The sequence below is a fragment of the Megascapheus bottae genome, chromosome 20 (genome assembly GCF_031878675.1).
Source record: "Megascapheus bottae isolate mThoBot1 chromosome 20, mThoBot2.hap1, whole genome shotgun sequence".
In the NCBI taxonomy this organism is placed as follows: domain Eukaryota; kingdom Metazoa; phylum Chordata; class Mammalia; order Rodentia; family Geomyidae; genus Megascapheus; species Megascapheus bottae.
In genome coordinates, this window is record NC_143528.1 from 25,980,531 (window position 1) to 26,002,467 (window position 21,937).

Consider the following 21,937-nt stretch of genomic DNA (forward strand, 5'->3'; position numbering starts at 1 on the left):
TTTGGCTAAAGAATGTTTCTTTTCAAGATGGCTTATTAAACACAGGTTGAAAATACACAATTAGCTAAATTGTTTTAGTACAGGCAAAATAATTTGAAAGATAAAATATTAAATGTAGTTCTCCATGAGTGAGTTCTTTCCCAAATTTTATAGAGATAGCAAGTAACATTTTCCTCACTAGAAAGTGTGTACTTTGCATTAATTACACACACATACTCCCCCTCCACACAATCAGTTATTAATAAAAAACATGGCCCATAAGAAAATGTTGGTCCTGTGCACAAACAGCATAATCTACACCATTTTAATAAATTGGGTGAACACATGTGGGTAATGACTGTGAGGAAGAGGAATCATGTTTTCTGGGAATGAGGGTCTGGTGTTGAGATACTCAGCAACTTCAGTTTGAAGCTCTTACCTGTTATTGCCGTGTTCTATGCTTCTGCAAAAAGTAAAAAAAAAAGTCTGATATCCCAAAAGATGAATTATTTCATTACACCTGGTAATTCGATATTGCTACAAGCAAATTTTTCTTCAACTGGAATTATTCATGTTCAGGAGTATGCCAAAATAGTCTCATTTGACTTCTAAGATATCAGTTCTTTCGTCCTATTGGTTTAAGAATCATTTGTTCTATTGGTTTAAAAATAATTATCTAGTAAGAGTCATTTTCCATAACGGTATATTCGAAGTGGCAAAATAACTTTTCCATATTATTGTAATATGGATATCTTCAAACTAAAATTTATATTAGTTTTCATGAATGTGAAATACGAAAAAATATTTGTATGTTAACCTTTTGTTTTTAAAATAAAGGCATACTTTATAAAAATTGACATATCAAAAACATATTTATCATTCCATAATGAGTAATCATAATTAACATAAAATATAGAACATTATTAAAGTATAAAAATAGTAGAATGGTAGTTTAATTCAACTTAGCTTTCAGAAATTAGGTTGCTCTTTATTACATGCATGTATTACAGTCTTCATATTTTAGAGTAAAATAGTATCCTGCATTCAACAAAACTAAAAATGTAATGATTACATATAATTTAGCTTAGCCTTTGAAGTATTTAAAGAACAATAACAGCAGCTTATATGTGTATTTCAAAAACCAAAATTAAGAAAATTAAGAAAAGACACTACCATGTTTAAGTGAACGGTTATTACTACATATTGCCAATTAATAGAGAAAAATATTGAATTTTAGATTATCATTAAATTACAAAAATCTTTGATGCATTTTAAAATTGAATTTCAGCTTGTGATTTTTTTCAAGCATATAGAAGTGGCTACTCTGATCATTTTGAAACATGGATAAATACATTAATTTACATTGAGGTAGCTTTTTAAAAAATTTATGAAAAAATTAAAAATAATAGAGCTCCCAATTATTTTTGAAATAGAGCTCACTTTTTTTTGCCAGTCCTGGGCCTTGAACTCAGGGCCTGAGTCTTATCCTTAGGCTTTCTCAAGGCTAGAGCTCTACCACTTGAGCCACAGCACCACTTCCAGCTTTTTTCTATGTATGTGGTACCAAGGAATTGAACTCCAGTCTTTGTGCATGTTAGGCAAGCACTCTACCACTAGGCCAACTCCCACCCCAAGAGCTCACTTTTTAAATAAGACAAAAGCACCTGAGCCAGCCTTGGTGGCTCATGTCTGTCATTCCATCTACTCTGAAGGCTGAGATCTGAGGATCAAAGTTCAAAGCCAGCCCAGGCACAAAAGGACCTGAGACCCTTATCTCTAACTAACCCCTAGAAAATGAGAAGTGGGGCTTGGCTCAAGGGTACAGTGGTAACCCTGAGCTGAGGAGCTCAGCGCCAAAGTGCCAAAGCCGAGTTCAAGCCCCATAATGACAAAAAATAAAAAATAAAAAACTCACATACATACATTCTGTATGTAAAACAATTTGACGGGTAAAAACAAGTATTTCTCTATGTTTGCCTTCATAAAAATTTTAAATCACCTGAAATACTATACAGATATGTCAGGCTTCTCATAGCTTTTATTTTTAATATCTTTTTACCCTTCCTGGCACTTGAACACAGGGCGTGGGAACTGTCCTTGGGCTTTCTCAAGGCTAGCACTCTACTACTTGAGCCATAGTCCCAGTTTTTTCTGTGTATATGGAACGGAGGAATCGAACCCAGGGCTTTGTGCATGCTAGACAAGCACTCTACCACTAGGTCACACTCCTGGCCTTCAGTCTAATAGTTTTTAAGTATTTTATTATTACCCAATTAAAGTAGGGAAAAAAGAGAAAGAGAAATACTTCCTGCTCTATTTAGAGAATTGGAATTAAAGACTCCTGCGTTCAATACATACATTAAAAATTAAATTTATAGAATGTATTAAAAACTTGTATCCTATGTGGACATTTATTTGAAAATAATTTGCTTCAAATTCTACTTTTAAGAAAGTTAATATAAATCAGTTAACCATAATTATACTGTTATTAATACATGAATCAAATCTAATATCTGTATATATCAATAACTTTTAAAAGTCAATTTTCATATAATGCAAATTCCTACTCAAACATAATCACAAGCACTTTGTAATTGTTTCTCAGTGTTTTTTTGTGTGTTTAAATAACTTATGCTTTATAATTCTGCAGTGGAACTTCAGGGAGAGTTTAGAAATATTTTGATATATATTTTCATTTATTAGCATTCACTGAAGTTATAATTGTAAATTTTATTAAAGGTGTACATTTTATAAGGGATGATAAAGGTCTTTATTAACTTTACTACGGACGTACATACTTTATGTTTTGATATTTCAAGGAAATTTCTGAAATATTTATAAAAGTTACTATATGTCAACAACTATTTTTTAGTGTGCACTTCTTCATGTTTCAATTTTTAACTATAAAATTTTGCTAACTTTTTTTTTTTTTGCCAGTCCTGGGCTTGAGCTCAGGGCTTGAGCACTGTCCTTGGACTTTCTCAAGGCTAGCACTCTACCTTTCGAGCCTCAGCACCACTTCCGGCTTTTTGCTATGTATGTGGTACCGAGGAATCGAACCCGGGTCTTCATGCATGCTAGGCAAGCATTCTACTACTAGGCCAAACTCCCGGCCCAATTTTGCTAACTTTCACAGCAAAACATATATACACTTTTGATTACTTATTTTTTAAATTACTCCTTTAAAATAGTGCCTTCTTCCTAAATGTAGCTATTACAATTTATAGAAGAGACATTTGTTTTCCCTTTAAATTATATAAATATTTTATTTTTTGATACTAATAAATAAAATTTACCAGTATTCCCCACTTTCTCCAACCTTTCATCCTTCTGCCACTATTTGGCTCTCAGACAACCAAAATTAAGGTAATACAAACCCATAAAATTCCTTTAAAAATACGTATGTAAAGAGAAATGTTATGTTCAAAATGGATTGAGTCGTACTCCAGTTCCTAAAGGTGAGAATGGATTCACCTTTGCCCACATCAAAGCATCATTCAGTGAGATAGCAGATTTTCCATCTTCAAGGAAATATACAGGTCCCTGTACACAACAAAACATTTGGAAATAGATGAGTTGGTAATTTTCAACATCATCACTGTAATTAGAAACCACTCTTGACTTTTGAATAATGTTAAATGAAATTTAAGAATATGAGAATAGTTTGGTTTTAAATGCTACTAGCTATAGAAATATTTTCACATACAATAGTATTATATCATTATGTCTAGCAAAATGTAACTTAATTCTATAAATTCTTTATATATAGTAGTGCTATGAACAACAATGGTGATTATTAATTAAGTGCCACAAAATAATGTAGCTTATAAAGCATATAGTTAAATATAGTCATCATTTTACTTTAATCATGTAGTTAACATAGTTGGAGAAATTCTTAAAGCCAGAACCTTTGATCTTGCTGTTTAGAAGATAATAAATGTGTATCTTTAAGAGTCTTTAAATAATCATGTGATTTAAGGACATATTGATACTTTATTTGTATCAGTTATTATACATGTCTGGAATAACTATGCAAACAAAACTACCTGGAAAAAAACATGGCTGAAAGACCATGAAAGCAAAAATCTAATTTTCTGAACTGGGCTATAAATCAATAATAGTTTCATCATAGTATTAAAATATACTTGTTAACAAATTAATTTTAGGTATTGATTGGAAAGACTGTCACAATTGTAGGTAGATACATTCAAGTTTGTACTTGGAATTTAGTAACAATAGCTTACATTAATTCCTTGTTGAAATAGAAATTTCCTAGAAAGTAGAAATATATCTCCATTAGACATGTGTGTGTGTTTACATGCAAAAAATCAAGCAATCATTTCCTGGATGTGGGTTTAGTACAGAAAGGTCGGCTGGCCTAATGGTCATTTGGTTATCCAAGGTGGAGAAAAGGATCATGCCATCCTATGTATTAAAATGGCACAGAACGGAGAGTGAATAGACTAACGATAACTCCAGAACTTTTCACTTTTCATTATGTAACTGAATTTACTGCTTTGGTGCTTTATGAACCTAAGTGAATGACAAAGTTATATGCAACTTTGGCACACTATGCTGTCTTCTGAAGATTTTGATTGACAGTGGCCAGATACCTTCTCTTCATTGGCCTGTCATGTGAACATTAGTTAGACAGTTTTTATAAAAAAAACATTACATTAGAAATATGATAATCTATTTACACTTTTAGTCCCATCCATATTCTCAATTAGTACTTCATATGATTCATGTTTGTTTACTTCATGAGGACTCTTATAACTAGTGCTGGCTCCACTGATGGAGATTTCTCTACTTCTTAAAGATAATTATACTCCTGGGTTCCAGTGAGAGTCTCTGGCATCTTTCATGATCATTAATTTGATTGTACATTAGGGACCAGTCTTTGGGAATTTGTTATCCCCATCATGGTTCCCAGTGCTTTTTAACTGTTAAAAGCTCAGAGACACTTTGTAAAAACATGTTTAATATATTAATTTGCTATATATCTACATATTTCTTTTTATTATTTTGCATTTGTACAACACAAATAAAAAAATAAAGTCATCTGTTACTGTTGAGATTGTTACTTTGCTTTTATTATGTAATATCCCTAAAGGTGTGACCTCTATGCATTTTAAAGCACATTTGTAACTAACCATACATGTCATTTGTTATTGTGTACTTATTGAGTGAATCGCTTTTGTAATAACAGTACAATGACTCTCTCATATATATATATATATATGAGTAATAATTTACACTATCATGGAAAATACTAGCGCTTTTATTGCCTCATGCATCTTCAGTTACCTATTTTGTTGTTGTTGTTGTTGTTGTTTAGTAGTGGGGATTGAATTCATGACCTGGGTACTGTCCTTGAGCCTCTTTGTGCTCAAGATTAATGCTCTACCAATTAATCCACAGCATCACTTCCTTGTTTTGTTTGTTTTATCTTTATTTTTGTTTTTGTCTTGAGTGGTTAATTGGAGATTAGAGTTTTACAGAGATTTTGCTTCCTGGGCAGACTTCTTCCAGCCATGATTTTCATATCTCAGGCGAGGCCTGAGTCATCCAGCTATTACTTACTTTTACAAGTCTGTGATTCCTTAAAGATAAAATTTCAAAAAGAAACACAAAAATAGAGAAAATGTACAATTTATGTCTAACAGACTGTACCTGGATTTTTAATCCCGTAAAACAAGAGATGTGAATATCAGAATGACTGGGAAGATTTGATCCAGTCACATAATCTGGTCCAATAATTCCTGTGAGTGGCTCTTCCTTTAGTCTCTTCAGCAAAGTTGCATAAACTGTTCTTTGGGAATCAGACGGAGGTGTACATGGAGAATCTTCTGATCTATATTTTCAACAAATGTTAAAATTTCATTTTTGTAGGATCATAGAATGGAGACTTTGACTAGAAATAGACTCTAAAGACCAATAGGTTTTCTCTTATAGATGGAGGCACATTAAGTTGAGACTTAGAAGACAGAAAAACAAAGACTTTTCAAAACAGTAGGAAAGAGCATTATCATTACTGAATGCATGCTAAACAAATCAGTATTCATCATTCAGCTAAAACTGATAAAGTGATACACTGCCAATGATTTTTGTCAATGATAACAAATTCCTTCTACAGTCCAATAGTTACATTAAATTCACTCACTGGTTGCTGAGCTGTGTGCATACTCTCCATGCATCCAGTTCCTCAGAAAGATGCTCAAGGCTTAAAGGTACTGATACTACTCGACGTTTTAAAAGCTGACTAAAATGTGAAAAAAATATATTAACATCTGACATGAAAAAATAAATGGAAAAAATAAATGAGTTTTAAATAACTTACTTTTGATGTAACAATGTTTATTCAAAATACATATGTATCAAAATATCATGACAAAGCATATATATATATGTATATATATATACATATATATAATTTAAGCCCCTGGAAAGCCCCATATGCTTAAGAAACGTTGGTTTGATAAATGACTGAATATATAAATAAATGAGCCTCATGATATATGGAGAATGGATGCAAGCCTAGCAATATTGAGTAATGACCACAGTGAGAAAGAACATTTAAACATGACCCTGATCACTGGATTTTTGATGACACATATAATGGCACAATTAAAATAAAAAATGCAGTTAAAGATGTGAGAAGAAAGATGATTTTAATTCTGAGAAGATTGAATTTAAGGCTGGAGGTTAGCCAGTTGCTGTATGAACATAGTTAATATATCTATATACAAAATGAAGTTATTTTTCATAGAGGGAATAGGCAAAGCGAAAGTGATAATGCTTCTGGAAGAGAAAAGAGAGGGAAGACAAAAGGAATAGAGATATGGTGAAAAAGTAGGAAGGAAGATAGGGAAGGAAAAGAGAATGAACAATTGTGAAGGAGTGTGTGTGTGTGTGTGTGTGTGTGTGTGTGTTTATGGAAATAGGGCAGTAAGGCAAGACATAAAGATGGAATTGTCACCACAGAGAAATTCCTTAAGTTCTAAAATTTTATTTCCTAATGTTTCCTGCAACTTAAGATACACTGTTGTGACTTACTCCTACCTTTCAAGTATGTCCTTCTTTTTAATTAATTAATTAATTAAATTTTGCCAGTCCTGGGCTTGAGCTTAGGGCCTGACCACTGTCATTGGACTTTATCAAGGCTAGAGCTCTACTATTTGGACCTCAGCACCACTTCTGGCTTTGATTGCACTGCCACCAGCATAGATATAACTTTCCTTGAATAATCTGACCGTGATAATTCTACATTACTGTTTCAGTTACATTAGCTAGCAACTATTTTTTCATCATAGGGAGAAGTTAGAGATTAAAAAGCTTGAACAAGTTTAGGGAACCCTAATGCACTGTTGGGGGAAATATAAATTTGTTCAACCACTCTGGAAAGCAATTTGGAGTTCCTCAAAAGATTAAACACAGAACTACCCTATGAGCTGGCAGTTCTACTGATTGCAAACCAGTAGACAGTAAAGCCATCAGTAACTAACAATGCGGCATAATTCACCATAGCCAGGGTATCAGCCCATATTGACCTCAATGGATGAATATACACACTATGAAAATTTAGTCGAACATTAGAAAGAACAATATATCATTTTCAAAGAAATGGAAACACCTTGAATAAAATCATGTTATGTGAAATAAGTCAGGTCCAGAGAGACAAAGATTGATGTTTGCCCTCATATGTAGAAGATCGAATTAGTTTATAAACACTAGTAATTACACTTGGTGGTATGTAAATATGTACAAATGTTTTAACTAAAATATGGTAAATTTAGGGGGAAACTCAAATAGTCAAAAAGACAAAGTCCAAGTTAACAGAGTTAAACACCAGGATACAGGTACTTGAAGAGCAGGGGCGGGGGGCTGGAATTAATGGTAGAGAGTTAGAGGAAAAGGGTAGGAGAATACAGTAAAACATTCAATGTATAAAATTAAGAAAAATGAGTGAACAGAAGTATTTGGAGGGATGGGTGAGAATGTAGAAAGAGGTGACACTAATGAAGATATACTGTATTCATAAATTGCTTTGTTAAATCACAACTCTTTTCTGTAATTACTTAAAGATAATGAAGTATTTTTTAAGTTTTATATTCTTCTTGTAATCTACCTCAAATAAAAATCTTTCAGAAAATATGCTTGCACCCAGACTCCAAGTCAGGAAATTATAAGGCCATTTATTATGCTGTTTAGTAAACTAGTTAATGTGGAAATCAATTCATAACGAAGATGCCAAATGTTATTATTCTTCACTTTTTGAGAGAGGGTCTCACTATAAAATCTGGGCTGATTTTAAACTTGCTGGGTAGCCCAGGCTGGTCTCAAACACAATATCCTTTGATTTGAGTCTTGAATATTACTTTTGAAAACAACATGTTTTAAGTATAATAGCTGAAGTTAAGCAAGCAGTTAGAAAATGTAGGAAATTGGCTGAAACATTAAATCTTGAGTATACAAGTTACCTGCTAGTCACATAGACTTTTTCTTTTCAACTTTTCCATAATAGAGATTAGATAAGTAAATACATAGTTTCTGTCTTATTTGGAAGGTACCATATTATGACATATATGACTAATGTCCATGTACATAAACTAATATTATTAGTTTACCTATAGCCTAAAGTCATTGTAATTAATGATTAATTTTCCTTATTGTAATTATACATTAAACAAATATATAATACTATAATAATGTACCTAGTGCTTCTGATTCACTTGAAGGCTATCCATTATGGCAAAACAAATTTCTTTAATTTCATGATACAAATATTTTTTTTACCTTGTGTATTCATAAAGTGCTGGAACAATGCTTTGGTAATGTCTTCTGATAGCCAATAATGCACCAATATAACCACATAATATTAGTAACTCATTTCGAGCTCTAAAAGAGAATATACATACATTTTATACATACAATTTGCCTCTGTTGAATCAGGTATGTATGTGTGTTCAAGTGTCTATGCACACAGATATATAAGCTAACATACAAGACATTGATAAATAGCATCACAAATATTTATTATTTACTTCATGCTGACGTCTGTATTTTTATTAAGAATACTACAAAAATACAAGTGTAATTATTCTTCAAAGTGCAACCTTCTGTCCAATATAATCCTCTTTTTTGACCTCAGTACCATTTTAAACCATTGAATTGACTCTCATTGTATTTTAGAGAAAAAGTACTCACTCGGTACAAGCATTCATGATTAATTTTTCGGTACGAATATAACTCAATAGGTCAAGCACAGGGTAAATGGTGTCCAGTGTCCAATTTGAATTACTAATGTATTCTGGCAAAATAAAATCAAGTAAAAGATTTTTTAAAAATAAGTTTCAAAAAATAATTGTCTTTCCAATTACTTAATTATACAATTAATTCCCTGCCACTCCATGCTATCTCTACAGAGGTATTTTCTCTTCACTGTCTCTTAAGTCCCCATACCACAAAATCGGAAGAGAGGTCATATTTTCATAACCGTAACCTCTCTTTTGAAGATCTCGAATGGCAAGTGCTAATTATAAAGGTGAATGAAAAGACCAAATAGATGTGCACCTTTTAAAATTATACTACCAACTAAAAACTTACCTTTGACAAAATCAATACCAATAGGAAGAGCTTTTTCAGGCTCTTGACTTAGTAAGTAATACTTTACAGTTTCAAACACGTTGCCATCAGCATGGGCTGCCTCAGCTAATTGCAAACATTCTTCTACCATGGGTAGCTTGCACTAGAAAATAATTGTTTTAATAGCAATGTTAGTAAAATTTATTGGGACAAAAGCAGTTGTATAAATATCAAATATTGTCTCACTTTATCAGAGTTGCCCCAAATACATGTAAATTAAAAATAATAAAAATAATAAAAAAATAAAATAATAAGCCAAGTGTTGGTGGCTAATGGCTACAAAACAGATATTCAGGAGTTGAGATCTGAGGATTGCAGTTTGAAGTCAACCAAGGCAGATTAATCTGTGAGAATTATTTCTCCAATTAAACCAGAATTGGAACCAGCCTTGAGTGCAAATGTTAAGAAAGAGCACAAAGCCCTATATTCAAGCCCTGGTACTCTCAAGAAAAATAACACTAAATCTGTATAAATTTAGGATGTTACTTGCTCACTTTATCATCTGTATCACTTGCTTCAGAGAACATGATAGCATATAAACATTACAGAATAATTGCAAAGTATAAAGAAAACCCTCCTAATTCCTTCCATATCCACTGTAGTTTCAATGTAAAATTTGCAATTACATTTACAAACAAATTTGTAACATAGGTATATAAAGAAGTTAGAATCTCTCCCCCGTCTCTCTCCCCCCTTTTCTTTCACACACACACACACACACACCACACACACACACACCACACACACACTCACACACACACACCCCTATGCAGTCTTTATATGCATAAACTTTCATCTCTATATATTAATATAATATTCAGTAAGTGTATGCTGTTGAATGAATAGGACATTCACCTACAGAGGAAAACTGTACATACATACATAAATATGTATTTTTATAGGAATTTCATTAAATAGTCCATGCATAAATTATACTCATTTGTGGTTATTTAAAAATGAGACTATAATGTATATGAATAATTTTTATACATTTCTATAATTTTCATACATTTCTATATTTTATGGCTATTTACTCTTATCCACAGAAACAGTCTTGTGATTTTTTTATGTACAAATAGCATAGAAGTATAGAAATATGCAAGAAGTTATATAAACTATCTCACTTTAAAATAATGTACACAAATTCTATTACTTCATTAATGTATTTCAAGATCTAAAGTTATCTGCTTTAAAAAGCTATTATATTCCTACATTCAGATGCAAGCATCTGAGTCTTAAGAGTTATGTTTGCTAAAATTTCTACTCTACTTTAAAATCATTTGAGAAAAGTTTGTTTTCTATGAATTTTTTTGTATAGCAAACCCCCAAATCCTGGTTTTCACGTTTCATTAGATTTATAAATTATGATTTATGTAAAATTTTCACAAAATCTTAGGAAAAAGAAAAGTAAATGTTACTTCTTAATGATATCATTTTTGTTGCATTTATAAGTAAACCAAATGGATCATATATTCATTTTTCTGCACATATGTATATCTGATTGAATCTAAAATTAATTAAATCATGCCATTCCAAACTATAATCTATATATCATCATACTACCTTCTTATGGAGGTCATTTATTTCTTCAACACACCCTGGGTAGAAAGCACAGAGTTTTACTAAGTGAAGTTCACTGTCAGGAATCATTAGGAGAAGATCAGCTGCCAAATTCCTGTTTACATAGTAAAAAGAGAAACTTAACTGAGGGAATACCCTGAAAATAATATTTATAATTTTCAAAAGAGGGCTCACATATGTTACACTACGACTCTCAAATCACTGAGTTTTTAATTTTAATTTTTTGTCTGTATTCACTGTAACTGAGAAAACCCCCACAATTTTCAGCAATTCAAGCTATTGTTTAGTTTTCAAGAATTTCATATGTTACTATTCAGCCTGTGTAGGGGATATATCAAGTGAGAACTTAAAAAGCTGTGAATGAGGGAGTCTTGTTTGTGAAGACTTAAAATACACTTTAGTCATTCATGTAAATAAATCATTTTGCTTTAATGTGAGAAGGACTTAAAAATATAGAGAATAGGGCCGGGAGTTTGACCTACTGGTAGAGTTGCTTGCCTAGCACGCATGAAGACCCAGGTTCGATTCCTCAGTACCACATACATAGACAAAAAACTGGAAGTAGTGCTAAGGCTCAAATGGTAGAGCTCTAGCCTTGAGACAGTCCACAGAAGTGCTTGACCCTGAGCTCAAGCCCTGGGACTGGCAAAAAAAAAAAAAAAGAAAGAATCCAGAGAATACACAAAAAATAATAGTTACAATAAATAACAATAAAATAAATAAATAACAATGAAATAAAAATTAAATTAAATTAAAATAACAAAATTAAATTAAATTAAAAGAAAAACATAAAACTACTAAAATATAAATATTTTACACTGGGCCCTTATATTAAGATATTTAGAATTCTGAGTTATCACAATAGAAATATTACCATTGGTCAGAGAAATTCTTGAATTGTTTAATAAGTTCTAAATTAGAGTGTTTTACTTGTTCTTACTAAAGACTATGAATAATAGAGTATATTTTCCAATATCAAAATTTCATTGCATTGAAAATAATCTACATGTGATTACAAAGTGATCATTTGCTTTTACTATATATAAAACATCTGTGCTAAAGGTATATTTTAACCTCTATAAATCACAAGCAAAATCTGACTTATTGCCATATTATAACAATGAGGTGAAATTTATAGTAAATCCTGATAATTGTTGTTATATTTAATTCAATATGTTTTTGAAAACTTAGTACTTTATGGGGACATGTATACTATATTTGAATTTCTAAATGACAAAACTGAATAAAGTGTTCTAAACTTTTAATTTTTACTAAGAAGAGTGTTTTAGTTTGATATCACAGTTTGATATCACAGATTTGGTAGCACAGAAAGACACATATCACTTATTGTACATGCATTTAGATTAAAAGAAGTCTTCATATAACTCTGAAACTAGGTTTTATTTGCTACAAATTATATGCTACATATGAATTGCTGTACTCTAGAATCAGAGAAAGGTTTATATGTCCTAAAGAGAAATGCAATGTACAAAACTGTGTACTTATCAATGTAGAGGTACAATTTAAATATTCAAACTGAGTATTTGAATAAGTAAACATTCTTCTGAATTTTTAAATAAACATACTTAAAAATAAAAATAGATAGTACCTGTAGCCAACAGATGGAAAGCTAAAAGTAAAGTATTAAATATGAATATTATATTATAAACAAAGAATTAAACATTTATCAATAATTAGCTATAGATTCCTTCAGTTTATGGAATTATGAATATTTCTTTTAAACTATATTCTATTGTTGGGCTATTTTTAATCTCTAGGTTTCCAGCAAATCTACAGATTTCTCTTGGAAATTAACCTAGTCATTAGTACGTTAAGTTTAAATCTAAGACGGATGGTGGGATAGCACTATATTTTAGGGTCCAACATCATTGTAAGATATGATTAAAAATAAGAACCACCATAACTATCAAATTCATTCTAAAACTCCAAGATCCAGACAAAAACACTAATGACACTAGCACAATCATGTTCATTGTAGCGAAAGTCCCCATAGCTAAGGTATGGAATCTGCCCAGATACCCCTCCATACTGATGGATCACGAAAGTGTGTTATATATACACAATGAATTTTACTCATTTATTAGAAAAAAATCATACTGTACTGCTGGCAAAAAAATGGAAAGACCTGGAAAAATTATGTTAAGTGAAGTAAGTCAGGTCTAGAGAGGCAAAAGTTACATATTTATCCTTAGCTTAAAAGCTTAAAAGTAAATATGTTAGATGGTATGCAAGAACATACAAATGTACTAACGGAAATACTGTAAAATTAAAGGAGAATTCAAATAGCCTAATTCTTTAGAAAGGCAAAGTTAAATTCAGCAAAGAAAGAGGGTAAATGAAAGGTGGATGGGCTTAAAGAGAAAGGGGTGGAAAAATAAAGAGGAGAAAGGCAAATACAGTAAAATATTCAATGCATATTTTACAAAATTAAGAAAAATGAGGGAAAGGTAGATTAGGAGAGATAGTTGAGAACATTTAAAAAGGTGGCATTTATTAAAATTAATAAAATACTTTGTTAAATGGCAACTGTTTTGTACAACTACTTAAAGATAACTTTTTAAATATCAGAATGGAAAGTCTAACCTTTTTCTAAGTTAGCCATAGATGAAGAGACACATTCTAATGCCAAGAATCCACTTTAGAGATCTTTTCTGTAGCTCTGAAACATAGCTCTATAGTTTGCTGAGACATGAAGTAAATCCATACCTAACTTATAGGAAATAATGGTTTATTACACATGAAGTGCTTTGAATAATACTTAGCACACAGCAAGCACTGTGCAGTGGTAGTCATCTATCACTAAATATTGTTACTGTAACCTATTTAGTTTCATCGTAACTGTGATCATATGCTTGGGTACATGATGGAAGAGGTAAAAATCATAACTAACAAGATTTTTTTGAGATCATAGAAATTTGTGAGAAAGAAAAAGAAATCTAATGTCATCTTTATTAGGCACACATCTATTAAATACACTGCAACACATCTCTTGTGAAGATAGCTTATCACAAAGACAGATTTTTTTCATATATTCTTATTGTAATGAATAGAAGGGTTACATTATATTCACCAGATAGAAGGTGCATTACTTCACAAACATGGATACCCTTTCTCATGCCTTGGTCCCCATTTCCCTCCCCGTACCCCTGCTCCTCATCTTGTTTTCTCCCCTTCCCTATCTTATTTCAAATAACCAAATAAACATATGTATATATAATATCAGATAACAAGATAAAATACTGTAACCATATGAGATAACCAAGGGAGATGAGAGGTAACATAGTACATTAAGGACAACAATCACTCATTATATGGCTTTTGTTTCTATATCCTGGAAGTCCTTTTAGCATCATTCTATATGGCCTTATGTATCTAGATTTTGCTGTATTGTAAATCTCTGCTAGGAGAGATTATGACAAATGAGGGAGACCCATAATGACAGATTTTATACAAAAACAAGGCTATACAAGTCTGAGGCAACATTGCTTTGACCTAGATTTTCAATTTACCCCAGGTTATTTCCCAGGATTTTAATTTTTTAAGTCTTATCTGTTCCATTCTAAGTCCCCAGCAAAACCCTCATTTTATTGTTTTCTGTTAGAAAAGTGATTTTATATTTTAGTACTTTAACTAGTACACAAGACCTATAAGAGAGGATGGGAGTTTGGCCTAGTGGTAGAGTGCTTGCCCAGCATGCACAAAGACCCGGGTTGGATTCCTCGGTACCACATACATAGAAAAAGCCGGAAGTGGTGCTAAGGCTCAAGTGGTAGAGCACTAGCCTTGAACTTTCTCAGACCCTGAGCTCAGGCCCAGGACAGGCACCCAAAAGAAGACCTGTAAGAGGTAGAGATGCAAGACTATAAATGATGTGGGGATTTGGGGTCCTGATAATTTTAAGTACACACGTATTATTTCATTGCACTTTTAGTGCTTGAGACATTATAGAATTACAACCTAAGAAGGGCTCTGAGTAGTTTCATTCTTTCACTGATAGTTCTCACCATTCCTCCTATTAGCATATCTTTTTATAAAGAGGGAGCTCCTGTTTTCCCAACACATATCTTATCAAATGTAACTGATCATGTTTTTAAAATGTATGCTATAACCATTAAAACAAAAATCTTACCATATTGGAATCATCATGCATTTTTTTGCCAGCAGTTCTAGGGCATAGTGGGTTGCTGGTGCTGCAGATTCACCTAGTACATTGCCCACGCAGACTGCCAACTCCAGTTCATTTCCACGGATGAGGGATGCCATAGCAAGCTTGCTCAATAAGAAAATAATTTCTTCAGTTGCATAGGTGCTGGGTAGGATCATCACTCCCTTCCAAACTCATAAAGTAGATAAAGTAGTATTAACCTATAAATCAATTATCCTTATAAAGTATTGACTATAATAGGCCTATAAAGTATCTATGTCAGAGTAATGGCAATGCTGATTGAAATGATGATAAATGGACATAAAGGAAAATGTATCAGTTCAGACTTTATAACTCCTTTATTTTTGTATTGATTTAATGAATCATTATAACCTTCTCAATATATCCCTGATTCCATCAGAAAGATATGAAATCTTTTCATTTCCATATATTTTATTGTAATTAATAGAAGGATTACATTAGATTCACCAGATAGAAGGTTTCTTACTTCACAAACATTGATACCCTTTCTCATGTCTTGGTCCCCATTTCCCTCCCCCCTTCCTATATGAAATCTTAAAAGCTTCTCTGAAGCAACAAATTATTCTGAATATCATTGTAAGAATGTATAATGTGATAAAAATGAAGCAAAAGATCCCATAAACTATAGCATTTATGTGTGGTAAGATGGCATGAAATTACTTAAGCACAGAAGCATACAAAACCAGAGTTTACATAGAAATTACTTTATCTTTCCCTCAAACACCATCACATATCTAAGGTGTTTCAGTCTTAAGTCAATTTGAAATGTACCTTGACATTATCTACAGCTAGATGGCAACATGCAGCTAATACAGCTTTACCATCCTGAAAATACCATTCTGCCAGCTCATTACTGACTTTGTGTAGGAGTCTAGAAAGAAAAAGAAACAAGAACAAAACTCTGTATTAACACATGATTCCATCATAAAACAAACAACTATCCTTTTTAATTATAATAAAGGAACCAAACTGGATGCTAATATACATTCATAATTTAGGTTTAGACTGTACTTTGGAAATAAACAAGCCAAAAAGAAGTATTTTCAAGTGTATGATGGGATTATTCTCTCATCAGTCTCAATCTCTCCAACTGTCAGAAAAAAAGCTTGATTTTTAAATATGCCCACTCTGCATTGGATGGTTTGTGACTAAGTGATATGGACAGCTGAACCTTAGTAGAATTCTAGGTTGAGATATCATTTTTAAAAAATTAGGTAATGTCCAAATTAGGTAATGTCAGAATCTACAGCAAAGAATTGGTCATGGCATATTGTCTGCTTCTCATTTCATGATCCTTTCTTATTTCATGAATATACTAAACATGTATGTATTCTACTGTCCAGGGCCTGAGCAGGAGCCAACAGAAGCAGTCAAAGAAGGAGTATTAAATTCAGCAAGGGTTAAAAGAATGACAAATTCTAACTTCGGCTTCTTTTGTTAAATGGCTATTGGTATTTTTTAAGAGGAATGAATCTATTCCATGGCATTAAGGGATTATAGACATAACTAGAGACTGCAGGTAATGATTTTATAGTGAAAAACTTTCTTTTTTCCATCATTACCTCCCCTCCCCAGCATGGCTAGGTCAGTTTTTTAGTATTTAGTTTTTTTAAGCATTTAGTAGTTTAATTGTTACCTATCTGTTGCAATGTGCTTTGCTTGTCTGAAAGCAATACAAAATGTATACAGGCTGTGTGGGTGCTGTCATGGAGCAGGACATTTTTGACTAAGGCAATAAGCATAATTCAGCAACTGCTCGTTACACGGAGGAAAATAAAGTAACTTTCAAAAGTAGACTCTAAATACTCATAAAGGCAAATCAGCCACATAAAAAATATTAACCCCAAACAAAGAATAAATTACTTACTCATTAAAGTCTTCCTTGTAGACATCACCGGAATTTGAAGCTCCTTTGGTTGCAGAAACATGTAAAGTTTGCATATTTCCCTCATTTGCTGCCTAGAATTTAGTTAAGCCTCTAATTAATCTTTAGCAATTTGTTGATAATCAGTCATCTTCACTTTATTGTTTTCAACAAATTTTTATACTTTATATCATGTTTGAAATTTATAGCATGGTTCGGGAATAAGTATGGAATTTTAAAATTATATGTTAACTCCACTATAGGTACCAGTAAAGATGTTCATGTAACTGTTTATTTTAATTGTTGAAATAGTCAGAATTGTGTGAACAGTTCAAAATTCTGGGATGCTTGTAAGTTCTAAAATGGGTGTATATTTAAAGATCTAAAAGAAATTCAGGTGGACCAAAGGAAAGTTAGTATGACTAAGATACTGAAGCAGGAAAAGTTAGGGAGATAGGCAAAGTTCATGCAATAAATGAATACCTACTACATAAAGGCAAATCAATACAATATTTTCCTTCTTATTATCCATCTCCTCATCCATTGTGGTTGTTATGTTTATGTGCTTGTACCTGTGCAACAAGTAAGGCTTCTTTAAGCTGACCTCTTGATGTGAAGAAGTTGACTAGTTTTCTCACATCCCCAATTGCTATGCAGTATGGAATGACATCATCTTTATCCTCCTGGATTAGCTGGTCAGCTCGTCTAATAAAATAAGGGCATATTTATTATAGTAAATTGAAATAATAATTCCAAACTTCAAAATCTGGATCAGTTTGTTTGAAACCCTTTAATATCTTGTGCTATTCTTTGAATAAAGAAAACAAAGCATTTTTAAGCCCTAAAATATCTCACTGTTGCCTAATTCCACACTCCCGTGATGCTACACTCTCTTTAACTATCCACCGGTTCCTGTACTCCAATTACAGCAGCTACCTTTTAGTAACTTTACTCTATTCATAAGACCTCGAGCATTTTTTCTTGCCTCTTCTCTTGTTTATCCTTTATTTTCAGTTCAAATGCACAATCCTATTTTGTCTTCCACAATATATCTAAGGGTGTTTCTGTTTAAACACTACAGATGAAAGACTATACTTTCAGGGATCATTTCTATAGTGTTAATACTATAGATGTCTACCTATGAAAAGCACCACGATATAAGCATATTAATATTGTGAGATGCAAAAAAAGCATTCCAACAATGATACAGAATATTAGCTCATCTTTACATTCATTCTGCAATGCACTCATGTACATTGAATACCTTCATCTTGGATAAATTCAATTAAGATTTTGAGGTTCATAGGATGCTTTGTGAAATAACCTCGTTAAAGGTCAAGCAGTGTCTTGTGTAGTTACAGAAATTTAGAATTATCCAGGATTCTGGGATTTGAAGGCTATAAAATGCTTCCTGCTGGGGTTGGGAGTTTGGCCTAGCGGTAGAGTGCTTGCTTAGAATTCATGAAGACCTGAGTTCGATTCCTTGGTACCACATATATAGAAAAAGCTGGGAATAGTGTTATGGCTCAAGTGTAAGAGCTCTAGCCTTGAAAAAGCCCATGAACAGTGCTCACACCCTGAGTTCAAGCCCCAGGAGGGCAAAAAGAAAGGCTCCTGCTTAGCTTCCTTTGAGGAAAGTAGATGCTAGTGAAGAGCCTACCTCCTACAGCCCATGGCAAGTGGAAATATTTCTAGATTTCATGTTCAGGTTTTGGTATTTTTTGTGTATTTGAATAACAAGTGGATATTTTTCCTAAACTATTTCCTGTATGAAAAAAAAAACCATTTCTTGTTCTCAGAGAATGGGAGGATTGTAGTTCAAGGACTATCTGGGCAGAAAAGTGAGCAAGATTCCTTTTTAACCATAGGTGGGCTCGTGGCAAGCACCTATCAATCTAAGTTATAAGGGAAGTGGACATTGGGGGGATCAAAGTTTCTGCCTACCATGAACAGGTAAGTCCACAAGATTCCAACTCAACAGAAGATGCTGGGCACAGATGTACACGCAGACCATCTCAGGTACACTGAGAAGCCTAAAATAGGCATAGTCCAGACATACATCTGATCAGATGGTGAGATCCAAGGTCAATAATAACCAGCACAGAAAAGGACTAGAAGCATGGCTAAGCAGTACAGTGCCTGCTTGGAAAGCACAAGGCTTCAAGTTAAAACTCCAGTACCACCATTTTTTAATGCTAGAAGCAAGATAATTACTCATCACATAATTCTTTATCATCCAGCACAGTAGTGGTACAAAGTGGATGCTACATAAATAGTTCTGAAATGAATAGGATAGGATAGGATAGAAGAGAGAATAATTGTATGTGTGGAGTGAAGGTGTTCTGCAAAAGCTGTCTTGTGATCCTAATCTATGGGACCCATCAATGTATACATATGGATATAGAATCTTTAACTAATGTGGAACTATATTGTAGGTGCCAAATCCAGTATGACTGGTGTCTTTGCAAGAAAAAGAAATTCTAAACTTGAGGTGTAAAGAATGATGCCATGTAAAGGCTGGCAGAGGCTCTTGATGTGTCTATAAACTGAGATACCAAAGACTGCTGGGTAATCACTAGAAAAAGAGAGAAGCATACAACTGGGTCCTACTGGGTGTCTCCAGAAAGGGCTTCCTCTGCCAGGAAACTGACTTTGGACTTTGAGCCTCCAGAACTTCTGGAGGACACCATTATTTGTTTAAAGCTACTCAGATTGTGGTAATTTACTTCATCAGTCCCAGGGTACCACATACCTACTCATGAAAACAGTTTCTTGATTTATGAAATTCTAAAGCAAAGACATTAAGTTAAAATTACTCATTATTCATACCATTCTTTACCATCAGTCCGAGAAGAAGACTTGGTCAGGATTAGTATCCTCAGGAGAATACTTATGTTTATAATAGTACTCACAAAATATTTCCACTTACATTTTATTCTCACTATGGTAGTAGTGTGGTCAGAATGTTTGTTGATCTTTCTTATCTAATTTAAAATGAGGAGATTCAACTTCTATTATCTTCAGTAGAAGTCAGAACAAATACTAGAACCTGATCTGTTGCCTGTTCATTGACTTACTGGATCAATAGACTAAATAATTCACTTATAGAGGTACAAAGGAAGAAGAAATTTCAAGAACAGCTTCTACATTTATATTGCTTCTGCTTTAACAAAGTTTTAATGCATGCCTTACCTCTGCATTAAATTCTTCCAGTATTTCACAGATACCCCAGGTGCAATAGACAGTGCTTTGTCCCACTAGAATAACAGGGAAGAAAAGCAACAATATACATTTTGATTGCATTGTGAATAGACTTCAATGAATTCATATTTGTCATGCATATTTGTCATCCTGGATTTTTGGTAACATTTTTGTATTTTACTTAATGGATCTCACTCAGACTAAATATAACATTATATAATAAAAACACAAAATTATCTTATTTAGTAGGCAAAACTCAACTGTATACCTACAGGAAGAGAGATGGAAAGAGAGAAGAAATGGATACAGAAAACCAGCACAAAAACAAAAGGAATAGACTTTGAAAATATAATGACGTTTCTTCTAATACACCAGAATAATTTGATCTATGTTCAATTAACAGTAAGCTGTTTAGTTTTAATTCTATTTATATTGAACAAATATGTCATTTGTTTATGTTATTCTTTCACTACTCACTTTTATAAATTTTCTTGTTGCCTTTACAATTAATAGTATTCATATTTTTAAAAATTAGACTGCTATTCAAGAAGCTAATTTTTCAAAGATGACTATGATTATTGTTTGAAAATACATTTTTTACTGAATGCAAGTCTCCAAGAGAAATGAGAAAGGGATACTTTGAAGTACCACTATATGAGTTAAAATGCATAAGGTGTCCAAGTCACTTTATAAAGCCTTTGGCAGTGTTTGTCAAAGATCAGACGTACGACAATTACCAGGAAGGTTTAATAAAAACACAGCTGGACTTCCTCTCCAGATTCTTGAGTTAGGCTAATGCTGCTAGCTTAAAGTCTTTCCTGTACTGACTATTGTTTACTATTGTTCTACAGTATACCTTTGCTATCAGCTGTTTTAAAGTATATACCTGGTATTATGTGGGCAGACATTCACTTAGATCTAAAAAAATAAGCTTCTTACATTTCATAGTTGACATTAATCATAATTTTAGAATGCTATAATAGACTGATTAATTTTACTTTAGTGGAACGTTACCTCTCCAAGTTCAACCATAAGTTCACAATATCTCTGAACTTGTCCTAATCTCAAGTGTATTTCAGCAGCTTCCTTCAGCCTTTCCTCTTTACTAGGTGCCCCAATACCACCACCAAATTTAGACATCTTGACTGTTGTTAGTTCTTGAGCTTCAGACTGGTTAAAAAGAAAATAGTAACTTTAAAGATTGTTATATGAGAACTGGATGCATTAGTTACATACTAAAAAGCAATAAATTTTAAACACTATATAGAATATGTAATGGGAGAAGAGAGGCCATGTCCCAGCATCCTAAATATTTTCCAGATATGGTGGCTATATAGAAATACAAATGTCAAAAGTTAGTGACAAAGCAACAATTGTTTACAAGTAAATTCAAGTCTCTAGTGAACATGCAAATGGCTCCTACCTTCTAAAAGATTTTTCACTTATAGTTGTCATGTGTT

At 32.7% G+C, this 21,937-nt stretch overlaps 1 protein-coding gene across 5 annotated transcripts in view; it reads right to left on the reverse strand.

Moving 5' to 3' along the window:
* Positions 1–3,076: 3,076 nt before the first annotated feature.
* The window catches only part of Wdr17 (WD repeat domain 17), a 59,648-nt gene continuing 40,787 nt past the window's right edge, over positions 3,077–21,937 (reverse strand). For 3 of the 5 annotated variants that reach the window (XM_090354171.1, XM_090354169.1, XM_090354173.1), the window contains 14 exons: positions 21,492–21,647; positions 20,469–20,533; positions 17,849–17,981; positions 17,280–17,371; positions 16,184–16,283; positions 15,356–15,495; positions 12,815–12,835; positions 11,188–11,299; positions 9,586–9,727; positions 9,187–9,289; positions 8,776–8,877; positions 6,143–6,241; positions 5,653–5,833; positions 3,077–3,522 (listed from right to left, as the gene is read on the reverse strand). In XM_090354171.1, coding sequence (XP_090210297.1) covers positions 3,403–3,522; positions 5,653–5,833; positions 6,143–6,241; positions 8,776–8,877; positions 9,187–9,289; positions 9,586–9,727; positions 11,188–11,299; positions 12,815–12,835; positions 15,356–15,495; positions 16,184–16,283; positions 17,280–17,371; positions 17,849–17,981; positions 20,469–20,533; positions 21,492–21,647 — 1,566 coding nt within the window. In that variant the 3' untranslated portion in view covers positions 3,077–3,402. Of the gene's footprint in view, positions 3,523–5,652; positions 5,834–6,142; positions 6,242–8,775; positions 8,878–9,186; positions 9,290–9,343; positions 9,728–11,187; positions 11,300–12,814; positions 12,836–15,355; positions 15,496–16,183; positions 16,284–17,279; positions 17,372–17,848; positions 17,982–20,468; positions 20,534–21,491; positions 21,648–21,937 lie in introns of those variants that run through there. The other 2 variants (XM_090354170.1, XM_090354172.1) reach the window with 2 other exon arrangements.